The 13376-nt window shown below is 35.3% G+C and overlaps 1 protein-coding gene across 6 annotated transcripts in view; it reads left to right on the forward strand.

Annotated features, from left to right (window-relative positions):
* LOC149776349 (uncharacterized) overlaps positions 1–12466 on the forward strand; it is a 29511-nt gene extending 17045 nt beyond the window's left edge. For 4 of the 6 annotated variants that reach the window (XM_089942871.1, XM_089942870.1, XM_089942872.1 and 1 more), the window contains 7 exons: positions 1003–1284; positions 2960–3256; positions 3981–4100; positions 5155–5185; positions 5521–5627; positions 6892–6925; positions 11672–12466. In XM_089942871.1, coding sequence (XP_089798997.1) covers positions 1003–1284; positions 2960–3256; positions 3981–4100; positions 5155–5185; positions 5521–5627; positions 6892–6925; positions 11672–11756 — 956 coding nt within the window. In that variant the 3' untranslated portion in view covers positions 11757–12466. Of the gene's footprint in view, positions 1–1002; positions 1285–2959; positions 3257–3980; positions 4101–5154; positions 5186–5448; positions 5628–6891; positions 6926–7878 lie in introns of those variants that run through there. The other 2 variants (XM_089942873.1, XM_089942874.1) reach the window with 2 other exon arrangements.
* The last annotated feature ends 910 nt before the right edge of the window (positions 12467–13376 follow it).

Consider the following 13376-nt stretch of genomic DNA (forward strand, 5'->3'; position numbering starts at 1 on the left):
ACTTACTTCAGCAGCCGCATGGCATTAGTATTGCATTGCATCAGAAAATGATGCAATCAACTGTGGATGATGTGAGCATGATGGTATTATGCAATGTTACATCATTATTCCGGATGTTGCTGCAGTCCTACTGGAGAAATTTACACAGTGAAACATAGAAAATGAGGTATATGAATATCTTCAAAACTAGAGCCAATACAAATTTTTCACGGTTATATTCGTGTTCGGCACACCAAAATACTACAGATTAGGGCCTTTTCAAGTCAGTGATGATTTCACTGTTGACCAGTGTTATCATTCTTTACTTATACTAAATATTAAATTCAGACGGACATGGCACTAAACTATATTAACTTATCAGAATGAATAACCTGCTGTCTTTCTCTTATCAAACAGTCACTGGATGCACAGATATGAGTAAGAACGGCATGGTACATTAAATTGATCTGCTTTAGTCGAAAAAACGTGTAATATTCGGTAATTCAGTCACGGAAGAAACATAAGCAAACGATCAATCGAATTAACGTTGCACAAGGCATTTATTCTTATCGCTGAGAACATGGTGTACATAGTTTGATACGACTCTAACCAACATTAAAGGATGCTCTTTCGCTCTATTTTTACCAAAATAGTCCATGGCAGTTTTATTCAAGAAACAGACTGTACACATGAGCTTAAAATTAACTAATTAAAATACCGTTGATACCTTATAATCGTCTTGCCGATTGTATTTTGTATAAGGTTCCTCATAAGTTTGTATATATGCTAGTCGTCACATAATAGAATGGTTCTTGCTTAGTTTAAACAGATACGTATTGTTAATAAGTGCTTTTAGAATCGCAGTAATATGTCCCTGCCTTCTCTTTTGATATGTTTAAAGTTCCGACATTTAAAGTACTAAAGTTGCACACTCCGCATATTTTATTAAAATGTTTTAATATTGGACCTTTAAATGGTGCAATTAAAGGTAATTGCATAAAAAATGTTTACTTTCACTTTCAGTGCCTGTGTCACAAATTGACCTGCAAATGAATGGAATGCCTGTCATGAATGAAACAATCACAGTTGTGTCCGGATTATCCATTACTTTCATTTGTATATCAGGATTAAATCGTCCAGCTGCAACATTTCTTTGGTACCAGGGAAATGACCTCAGGGGAACAGGGCCTAATCTGACTATGGCACCAACAAATAAAGACCACGGGAAAGCATTTTACTGTAAAGCATACAACACTGACATAGATTCAGCCGTTTATTCAAAGAGACCAATTTTAAAAATTAAAGGTACAACAGTTTAAATAGTATAACGTTTGTAATATGCCTAATGTAAAACGAACAATTAAACCACAGAGGAGCGATTGGGAATGAAGCTATTACATTAAATATAATGATTTCTTTTACTTCTGTCATCTATTGTTTAATAGTGAAGTTATGAATGAAGATATGCCACATGAAGTCAAGATTTTATCAATAAATAAGTCTGTACATTTGTATGATATGCAAAATAAAATGTTAGTTCTTTCACAAATAAAGAGAAATTCAGTTGCCAGATGTTAGGTGACAATATAAATTATTATCAAGGAAGGATCTGTTGTAATTAGGCGCAGCGACCTTGAATTTTACCAGGAGATATGTGGATAAGCCGATTCGAACAGGCGAGGACTAATAAAACCCGTAATTGAAAATTATCGAGGGGACCTATATAAAGAAGAAATGGATTACTGAAAGAATTTTGAACATTTTGTTTACTTCTTCAACTTCCAAAAATCTTCAAAGGTAACACATATTACATTCAGCGACAAGTTTTCTGGAACCCATTTATCTACTGAGTTTTATAGCAAACACCTGATATACATGACAATCTTAACGTAAACTCTTGTAATTTACAACATAGATGCTGACATTCCTTTAAATCTTGTACCAAGACTGATACCGATTGTAAAGGACAAACAGACGTAAGAACATATACTCTCATAATACATCAATATATTTGCAGGTACGCGAAGGATATTGATTGCTAAAGAATAATGTGACCAAAAAACATGGCCCGATCAAGGGAGATACCCGCGAAGACGTTAATTGTCGCCAAATAAGATTCTTTAATTAAAGATTATAGCACACGAAACACTAATGTCATGATGATGAACTATAGGTGGGAAGCAGTTGTACACTGAGAGATGTGCAACTTGCTAATCGTAAGAGACAACTTAAAACTTGGAAACAAGTTCTTAAAAAGTCTAAATTCAATTTCATTGAAAGACAGGACAGAATAATTAAATGTGGTACGAGTGGAAGCAAAGCATGTTCTAATATAATAGAAGGAAACTCGATTAAATTTAAAAATGGTAAAATATCTAAAGTTAAACAGGACTGTTATTACAATTCTGAAAACGTGATATGTGTGAAACGTGTAGCCGTTTTCATGGTCAATTGAAAATAAACTAAAACGAGAATGACAATTCATAGACAGCAAGCAATTGAAAATCGCAGATTATTGAAAGTACATAAACATCTACATAACTGCCCCGGAAGAATATTATTTATAAATATTTCAGAGAAGAATATAAACTTTTCGTATACAGACTACCAACAGACCCTTGCGAACAATAGCTGTAGAATCGGTCTACATGACGGAATGCAAGGTTAATCACCTTCCTAGGTATCTATAATAATTCTTTCAATTTCTTTCCAGGTTATAAAATAAGTCAATTTAGAGATAAGACACGACCCATAATGACTGATTGTTTGAAAATGCTTTAATATATAGTATCGCGATTTCTCAATAGTTTATTATATTTCTCAAGATGTCTACCATTATATATTTTACTACAAGATTAGTAAAACAAATAAAGCCACTAATATTGCAAGTTACCTTTGCAAATCGTACTATAAATTATTTATTTTATATTAATCTATTATATATTTTAACTTGACGTGAAACGTAATATTTTCCTTACAGGAATACCAGAGCAGCCCAACCAATTTACCGTCAAACGCATTCTGCAAAATGCTGTAATATTTACGTGGGTACCCGGTGCAAGTGACGGTTATCCACAAACCTTTGTATTAGAAGGGTCTTGTGCTGAACAACACAGGTGGGAGGAAATGACAACGGTCTCAGAAGACTATTGCAGGGCAATGGGGATCGTGGATAATATATCATCTGGCACCACGTATATGTTTAGGATATATGCTTATACGTCAATTGGAAATGGATCGTATGCTGATAATGTTCTGTCAGTAACAACTTTACAAGGTTTGGTTTTCTCATTTCTTCCAATCGTCTATCATTTTCTCTGTTTGGGAGAATTATATGAAGCAAATCAACATCATGAGAATATACAATTTATATTTAAAAAAAAACAAGGAGGTAAACAAAATGGAGCATTCAGAGTTAGGTGGTTATCATGATGTTTTACAATAGACTCCATAATAATGGCATGTGTAACATTAAAACTCGTGGACAATGTAAATAATGCAGTACTACTAGCTCCTAAGTGAGGATATATACCCGATATTGACAAAGTCGTACTTTACCTCTTAGCAAACTAGTTCTGCAGCTCCTAAAACCCGTTCAAAAATAATCACGTGTTTTGTATTTAGTTTAAATATAAAAAAACAATAAGCATATATTAAATTGTTCAGACTGATAAATGCTTGAGTATAGAAACCATTACACGAAAGTCAAACTGGAAAGCGATCCAAAGAAAGTTTTAAAAGGTTACCAAACAGCATGGAAAGAAACCACCCGCGTTGTTCAAACGGAGTAAAACTTGTTTCAGCTCTCACTTAAAACAAAGGGTTTAAACAAAAACGGAGACCGGGCAAAATAATGCAGCTGAAGAATAAGGGGTGAGAAAGATCTTACTTGATATGATAACCTGCTCTTTAATTTGCGCTGTATTCGTTTTTCCGAGATCATTTAACGCTAATTGTCAACATAATTTTTCTCATATCATTTACATTGAACTCTTTTCCAGCACAACATGAATATTCATCATCGACTGTATCAGAAATAGGTCCAACCATCGGGGGTACAATTGGAGGTTTCTTCCTTGGAGCGGCTCTGATAGCATTGGTTTGCATTTATAGAAAAAGAGGTCAGTAGGCTCCATTTTATTTTGATAATAATACTTAACATATTAGCTAATGATAGCAAGTAAACTAAAACTGTCATCAGTAATAATAAATCAAATATAAAAAGTAATATGACAATGTCTACACAAAATTACATAAGCAGTATATATGATCATCTCGTTTGAAGTCTTGCCTTCTGTAGATAAATATGACCGACTGATTAGCAACGTATTGAATTCGCTTGTTAATTACAGCCATAATTAGACGTTTCGAGTCATTTTACCATTATAAAATGTTAATTTAATGGCTAAATAAAAAATGCATCTAACAGAACCAGCCATATTTACTTACTATAGTAAAAATCTATACTATTGTGCTTACTACGACCATAACTCATGATTGTAAAATGCTATAATTGTAGCACTGAAAAATCACGAAAGAGAAACGGAACTAAGGAACGTGAGGTGCCAAACATCAGATAGCACAAATAGACATAACGTGTTTAATATGGGACAAACAAGATTTGTATTCGACTAAATTTGCATAGCAGCTTGAAAATATTGTACACTTTCAACAATCAATTTACACCGATTAAAAAAAAAATATTCTCGAATGATATATATCAGTGTTTCATTGAGAAATATCACCAACATGCAAATATTGTGTTCTGTTATAAAGGAAAGTCGTCTAGGGAACTAGTAAAAGTATGATTGTTACACTACAGATGTGTCTCCATTTGAAATGTACACGATATAAATATTGCTGTTGATGTTAGTATGGTTTTGTTGAGTGATCAAAAAAATATTTGCTGACGACATGATGAGACAAAGCCGATACTGGGGTTGTGATTTGTAGTGCCAGTTCTAAAGTGTACTAATCGATATGCAACGATCCATATTTATCACATGCCTTTTAAATAATAAATAAAAAGTATAGCATCATTCAACTCTTTGAAATGAGTAAATCACACTTTCTTTCGAGAATTTACGTTTCCTGAATATTGAAATTTTTTCTCTATGACTGTATAGATTATTTATATTTTCCACAAGAAGAGAACATATTTATGATTTTTTTCAGATGATACGTGTCTGAGATGCCTGTCTGATTCGTAAGTTGTGTGATCGCTTCTAACGTCTACAGTCTTCTAAACGTTTTCTTAACATTTCTAAATATAGAACAATGACGTACAATATTGGATTTTAAAATATTTTTATCATCATGTTTATTAATTTATAAAGCGGAACTATTCACATTGGAAGAGCATACCAGTGTTAGGATAAGGAATAGTACAAGACAAATACAAGAACATATCCGATTAAATACTATTTTTAGGAAATATAGTTTACTTGTATTTAAATTTACTTTCTATAGAAAATGCAGAAGATGGATCACACTAAACAGAAAATTATTTTGAACTGCAGAGATTGCCTTTTCTCTCTGCAGAAAGGGCAAATGTCAACAAATGTATAAAAGTGCCAATACGAGTCCTACAAATGAGGAAACTCCATACCAAGATATTCAGATGGACGTTTTCACAACACGAGTAGAAGGTATTACTCTTTCAAGAATAATCAGCATCCATTTCAAGACATTCGATCAGCTACATTATTCTCCAGATATGTAGTCGTTTGAATTTCTCCTCGACAAAGAATCACGACGTTTGGCACAATCTTAGATGGAGAATTTCCCCATATCTTGTGAACTGCATTGAATGTTTCCTCAAATGACGTTTACAAAAATAATACAAGTGTAGAATTCATTTATAAATAAAATTAAATGCACTTGTAGATATGCAAATATGATAACTTATAACCAGTAGCTTAAGTTTTAATTTTATTAACAGAAAATCAGAAGGCCGGTTGAACTTTCAACAGTATTTTTCCTCTAGAATTAATAGTCAATGATTAAATTAGTCATGCACAATGATATGAGAAGTTTACAAATATTATCAACACTGAAGACAATGCATTACAAGTGTATGCTGATCTCTTTCTCCTTAAGGAATAAATGTAACAAATTATGAACTAATGTAACGATGGCATCATGCAGCTACTGGTTTGGTTTAGATAATTATCATCAAAAATATGCGATGTTCATAAACATCTTAATGAATTTTATTATCCTTTGGCTTGTAAGCGATTCTCTCGGTATAGTTTTGAATATATTTATTTGTTCAAAAGAGGCACTGATATTACTTTTTTCTCAAATTTCAAACAAACGAAAATAGTGACATAAATGTAAAGACAGATCAATGTATATGCTTCAAATTATTATAACTCCATAAATACTGAAAATGTTAATCATAATAAGAATAACATTCTTTATGACATTTTTATAATTGAAACTATTGCGTTCGGCTCCCCCGTGTGGCATAGATAAAGTGTATGATTGACATTAACTATATCGAGGATCAAAAATGTGAATGATTTAATGCTGACTTTAGTTTATGAAACCCACTGTACAACTTCCAGCGTTTGCGAGCATTCATTTTATCACATAGTTTTTATTTTAATTGAAACTGTTTAGAGAGAAAGAAGAATAAATAATTTCGTTCATTCTTACCAAGACGATACACCTTGCATTTATTGTGCGTAAAAAATTTAGTTCCTGGAACTTTTTCACGCAGCTCTATAACCAGTACTATTTATTATAACTTGAGAGGCATGACTTCTCAGCTAAGACTTTCTCTAAATTTTCGTAATACCTTTTAATACATGAATATTGTTCAGCTCGTGACAATAAACACGTACCGTGAGTAGTTGCGCATTGTGAGAAGGCAAGAATGAAAAGTACCTGAACTTTCTTCTTTTCCAGAACCACCGCTAAGGCCACCAACCAGTGCATCAAGGTTATGTTACATCTTATTTGGTTACTAATTTAGGATATATTTTTAAGTTTATAAACGTCAGCAATATTTTGTTTGGGATTCTCCTGTAAGCATTCTCGACATATTACTTTTAAATATTTGTAATTTCCGTACGTTAATCCAAATCTGTCCTGTCATTTGTTTGCTTCATAATTTATATAGCATTTTATGATTCCCGTTTCAGTTTTTCATTTAAGGCAATACCTTTCGAAATAGACTGAATAAAATAGTGTTTGGATAGTATTACAAGCTTGTGAAAAAAGAGAATATATTTAGTTTCTTCCATATATATGGCCGCTATTGCTTAACGGGCTTGAAGAAGCTGTTCCGTTTTTTAGTGCCGTTTTCATGATATTTGTGCTTGTTGCCTGTTTTCATCTACGTTATTGTGTTCATTATGTATTGGCTGTTCAATTCACATGTGTTTCTTCATCTCCTTGATTTGGAAATGAGACCAATCAGACTTTTTCTCAGCTGTCTTGCTCCAATGTTTCTGAACAAATGCCATCATGTGATACTCGCCAGTCAACCCGTTTATGCTATGATGGACCCTCGTTAATTGCTTTAAATGATCACTCCTTGGCTCTCCACACTACAATTTGCTCTAGGCTAAACGAACTGGGACTACATTCATCATTACCTAAATGTAAACAGAAGCGAAAAAAGAAACGTTGTTTCAAAGCTGGCCGGCGTAGAACAGGAAGAAGAATTCCAGTTATCTCCCTTATTTCGGTTCAACAATTTAAAACAAATTCCACTGTTAATTTAGATAACCTAATTCAGATCCTTATTAATTTGTCAACCTTTGTGTCAACTATTCAAGAGATACCTCTGCGTATTGCACATTCAATGCCCAATCAGTAGGACCACCGGAAAAACGCACAGAAATAATTAATTTTCTCAACGACCAGAATATTGACGTCTTTTTCCTGCAGGAAACATGGCTAGAAACATCAGGCGATGAGCCCAAGTGTGCGGATCTAACACCCACTGGTTACTCCATCCAGTCGTTCCCCCGTAACTCTCGCAGAGGTGGAATTGCTGTCATCACAAAGAACTCCATGATCAAAGATTCAACCACACATCGTTTGAACTAGTCCAAACCACACTCACACTGGAGCAAAGGTCAGTCCGTTTTTTCTGCCTATACAGCCCTCCTCCTAGTAGAAACAACAAGCTGACTGAATCTCTCTTTTTGGAGCGGTTTCCGAATCTCCTGGAGTATGGAAATTCGATAGGTGGCAACCTGATTATTCTTGGAGATTTCAACTTTCACTTTGACTGTCCCAGAAACCCAAACACATCAAAACTCCTAGATTCCATTAATGTTTTCAACTTCAAATAGTCAGTTAACCAATCCACCCATAAATATGATCACATTTTAGACTGGATTCTTCATAGACCTGATGATAACATTATACGGTCCTCCCTGGTATCCCATGACAACCAGATACCCTCTGCACTATATGCCATCTTAACGTATCAGTCCCTAACCCTCCACCTTTATCTGCTACTAAGAGAAACCTCCGTATGATAAATAGAACCAAACTAATGCATGACATCCAAGCAAACCTAATAACATTCTTACCTCCTACAGCAGAACAACTCGATAACTGCCTACGTTCATTGCTCGACAAACATGCCCCAGCTACCAAGTGCGGAGTATCAATTCAAACGTTTCTCCATGATATAGCAGTCTCAGGGACCAGCTTCGCACTTCTAAAAGAGACCGCCGTAAAGCTGAGAGGCTTTGGCTTTCCACCAGACTCACTATTCATAAGCAAATATATGAAGCCGCTGAGAAGAATGTCACATATATAGTCCATGCAGCGAAATCAGACCACTACACTAATAAGATCATGGAAAGTTTCAGCTGCAAAAGATCTCTTCGAGAATACTAACAAGCTAATGTCAAGGAACAAATCTACAACACTTCCAACTACCTTCTCTCAAGTCGACCTTCCAGGCATGTTTGAAATTTCGTCCGTGACAAAGTACAAACTATTAGAGATAAGCTTGACACTACAATTTCAATTGACTCGTCGTCACCATACAGTTGGGATACAGAATTTGAGCGGCAACCATTTGCAGCATGTGAACCTGTCTTTATGGATTTCGTACGTACAATCGTGATGAAGAGTGCAACAAAGTCATGTGAACATGATCCAATTCCAACATCACTGCTGCTTAAGTGCTTAGATCCAGTATTGCCTTCACTAACTAATGTTATTAATACCTCTCTCATCTGGGGAATTTCCATCATTTTTTCCAAAACTGCCATTGTAATGCCTCTGCTGAAGAAACCAACACTATACCATAACGATTTAAAGAACTACCGCCCAGTTTCTTACCTTTAGAGATAAGCTTTCCACCACAATTTCAATTGATTCGTCGTCACCAAACAGTTGGGATACAGCATTTGAGCGGCAACCATTAGCAGCATTTGAACCTATCTCTATGGATTTCGTAGATGAAGACTGCACCAAAGTCATGTGAACTTGATCCAATTCCAACATCACTGCTGCTCGAGTGCATAGATCCAGTATTGCCTTCACTAACTGATGTTATTAATACCTCTCTCTCTCTCTCATCCGACCATACGGGCCCCGAGTGGCCGAGTGGTCTAAAGCGCTCTCCGTTACGGATCACTGCCATCTCACCTCTGTCTGCGTGGGTTAGAGTCAGGGATTCGGCTAATGTCGGTATGTGAGAAAGCTTGCCAGTAGCTTCTCGTGGGTTGGTGATTCTTCTCGGGGTTTTCCCTGGTTCTTCCTCCACCATTAATACTGGCCACATGCATAGCCTATCGTGTGCTGAAAATGGCGTTAAATCCCACAACAACAACATCATCCGACTATAACGATTTAAAGAACTACCGCACAGTTTCTAATCTCTCATTCATATAAAAAATCTTAGAAAAGGTTGTTCTATCCCAGCTTGTATATCATCTGAATTCAAACAGTCTTTTTAGCAATGTACAATCTGCATATCGCACTTGCCACAGTACCAAAACTACTCTTCTTAAAGTAGTTAATGACATTCTCTCTGCGTTGGATAGCGGAAAAATTACAGTCCTCACCCTCCTTAATTTGTCTGCAGCATTTGACACAATAGACCACGACATATTACTTCACCGTCCCGAGCATGTATTTGGCATTCATGATACAGCCTTACTGTGGTTCAAGTCATACTTGGTAAACAGGACACAAATTGTATCTGCAAATGGAATAAACTCCAGCCCAGTTGATCTATGTTGTGGTTTTCCACAGGGGTCTGTTCTTGGGCCTGTTCGCTTCACTGTATACACTCAGTCGCTCTCACGTGTCATAGATCATCACCCAGTGTCTCACCAAATGTACGCTGATGACACGCAAATATACAAATCTAGCTACCCGACTGAAGTTGATGCTACCATCCAAGGTGTAGAGAAGTGCATTTCTGAAGTGAATTCATGGATGATATATAACAAGCTGCAGATGAATGATGATAAAACTCAAACCATTCTGATCACAACACAAAGACATTCTCATTCACATTCTTTACCTCTAACAATAAATATCATCAACACCGACATTAAATTCACACAATCAGTACGAAACCTAGGTGTTACTCTGGAAAGTACTCTCACATTGTTCCAACGTGTCATGAACATATGCAAGGCTGCATATCTTGAGCTGAGACGGATCAGCTCAATTCGCAAATATCTTTTAGTTTATGCCACTAAGACACTTGTGTGTTCATTAGTTCTTTCAAGACTGGACTATTGTAATTCAATTTTGCTTGGTTCATTCTCAATATTTGCTCCAGAAACTTCAAAAAGTTCAAAACACAGCTGCTCGGATCATACTTAGAGTGCCACGATTAGAGCACACCTCCCCGCTGCTCTGTACCCTACATTGGCTATCCATTCGATCCAGAATCAAACACAACATTCGTTCTCTATGCTACATTTCACTGTCGGACTCTAGTCCAACATACCTATCTGACCTCACCCATGTGTACACACTAGCAAGATACTTACACTCCTCTTCTGACAATCGTATACTCATTATTCCCACTACGAAAATAAAGTCACATGGACAGCGTTCTTTTGCATACCAGGGCCCAGCAACGTGGAATTAATTGCCCACTGAACTTAGACACAAAGACACAGTGATCCCATTCAAGAGTGCTCTCAAAACTCACTTATTTCGACTGCAAGAACTAACTTAAAGACCTAATAATGTTTCCTACCTTAAATATTCTCAGCATGTTTTTTATGTTTTCCAATTTTATGATGTTTGTTTTTGTAATCATATCGTTATATATGTTTTTATCATATATCATATATGTGTTATCTAATGCTGTAAAGCGCTTAGAGTTTCTAATGATTAGGCGCTATACGAAGTCCTCATTATTATTATCATTATTAATATATATATATATATATATATATATATATATATATATATATATATATATATATATATATATATATATATATATATATATATATATATATATATATAAACGAGGATAAAATCGGTAAGATGAGATTGACATATATGTATCAGTTATTAATCTTGTATATTATTTCTGATCTTTTTCTACTATGTAAAAGTTTCTTTAAATGTAAGGAATGAAACCAGTTGGATGTTTTGCAGTACACATACGTAATACCTTTCGTTCGAATTATTTATAGAAAATATGGTTTGATCAAAGATATGAGATCCTTTTCTATTTTCAAAGACTAAATGAGACATACACAGCGTTGTCTGATGACAGATCTCATATGGCGTCAAGCGAGTATGACCAAATCCAAAGGACCCAATAAGAGGCACAAACTTCGATTACTGACTGGTTCTAGATAGACGTTTGCTAACTTGAACGCATAGAAGCAACAAAACAAGAGATTTTTTGCATGGAAAACCAGGAGAAAAAGAATATTAATTGTAAAACTCATTTTCATGTGAAATACGATACTAATACAGTGCATGTTTCTTTTTTTTAATATTTATATTTTAATACCAGAGAAAAAAACCAGAACGTTAAAGAAGTGACTGTTAGCAGCTAGCTTAATACAGTTTATATATATTTGCTACCCAGTGAGTATATGTTTTGGAGAGGTACAAAAGATTCAATGATTCTCTGCATATTTGAATGCAATATGAGACGTTTCGCATGGACGAGATATTGACCATGTGGCTTCTTTTTGAGGGTCACGAATCTGAAATAATATAATGTGGAAATTACCTTATTTCAATACGATGCAGAATATTGTTAGAATAATATAAAACACGTGACACGAAAACACTAATTCAATAAATCACAGGATTGTGTTCAAGAAAACTTAAGAATAGTCGGATGGGTCACGTGAGAGAAGAGATACGGAGACGTACATTCCCTATGAAAGACAACTTCTACACAAGAAAAGTAATTGTTTTACGAAATTTTGTATTGTGACTTCATTGAACTTGAGAGCGCAAAGGACATCTTATACGTATTACGAATAATAAAATGTTCTCAGTTTGCATCTCCCGCATAGCTATATGTTAATTGTATTTTCTGATATGACATTATTGTAAACGTTATATCGTAGATTTAGGATTTATCGTCAGCAATTCTATCATTTGTATGTAGTGTATTCCTTGTTTGAAGGCTGTATCAATAAAACGGATAGATCTAGACTTTAAAATATTTAAAAGAATGATACTCGTTTCAAAAAGGGTCTTGAAACATATTTGTGCAATCTTTCTTCACATGATCTAATTGTATGCACTAAAGAAGCTTTCATGGAGGTTGTCAACAACTCACGATGGCGAATAATACAGCATAAAGAGCAAGAGATAAGACGGCATTTGACAATAACGGGCGCCATTATCCTGTTCGACAGTGTCTGCTACATCTTCGGTAACAAGGAAGTTGTTGCCTGCTTTGACAATGTTGACGTAATGACTACGTCCGGAATAACTGGCCCATCGATTAGGTTTGTGACCATGCAGACGATGCCCAGTTTACAATGATAGAGGACAGAAACACTGCTGGAGATTCGCATAAATGAAGTTAGAGGAAATATCCCAACTTTAACCAAGACTTCGGCACTATCTCACTAACCTACATCTTCAGCTTCAGCCAAAATGTGCACAAGGTCATCTTTACTGCCAAACACATCATGGTACTCAAAAACACAATGATGTATTCCATCCTTCGCTACTGTGCTCAGCTGAAGATAAGGTCACACTATTAAAGCTTGAGCTTTTGAAGCCCATTGCAATACTGCTGATGTTACACCAATATATTCAAATTCATGCAGAATGGCATGGGAACCCTAACCTTCAAGGCCATGAAAACATTGTCTCAGCGTACTGATGCCACTCCGAGCATATTGTCATCCCACGAACGGTTGCACTTAATTGGCATATTGATGTTTACTGCCCTGGGGACGTAGTGGGCA

Source organism: Sinohyriopsis cumingii, chromosome 18, assembly GCF_028554795.1.
Source record: "Sinohyriopsis cumingii isolate HCF-2022 chromosome 18, ASM2855479v2, whole genome shotgun sequence".
NCBI classification, from domain to species: domain Eukaryota; kingdom Metazoa; phylum Mollusca; class Bivalvia; order Unionida; family Unionidae; genus Sinohyriopsis; species Sinohyriopsis cumingii.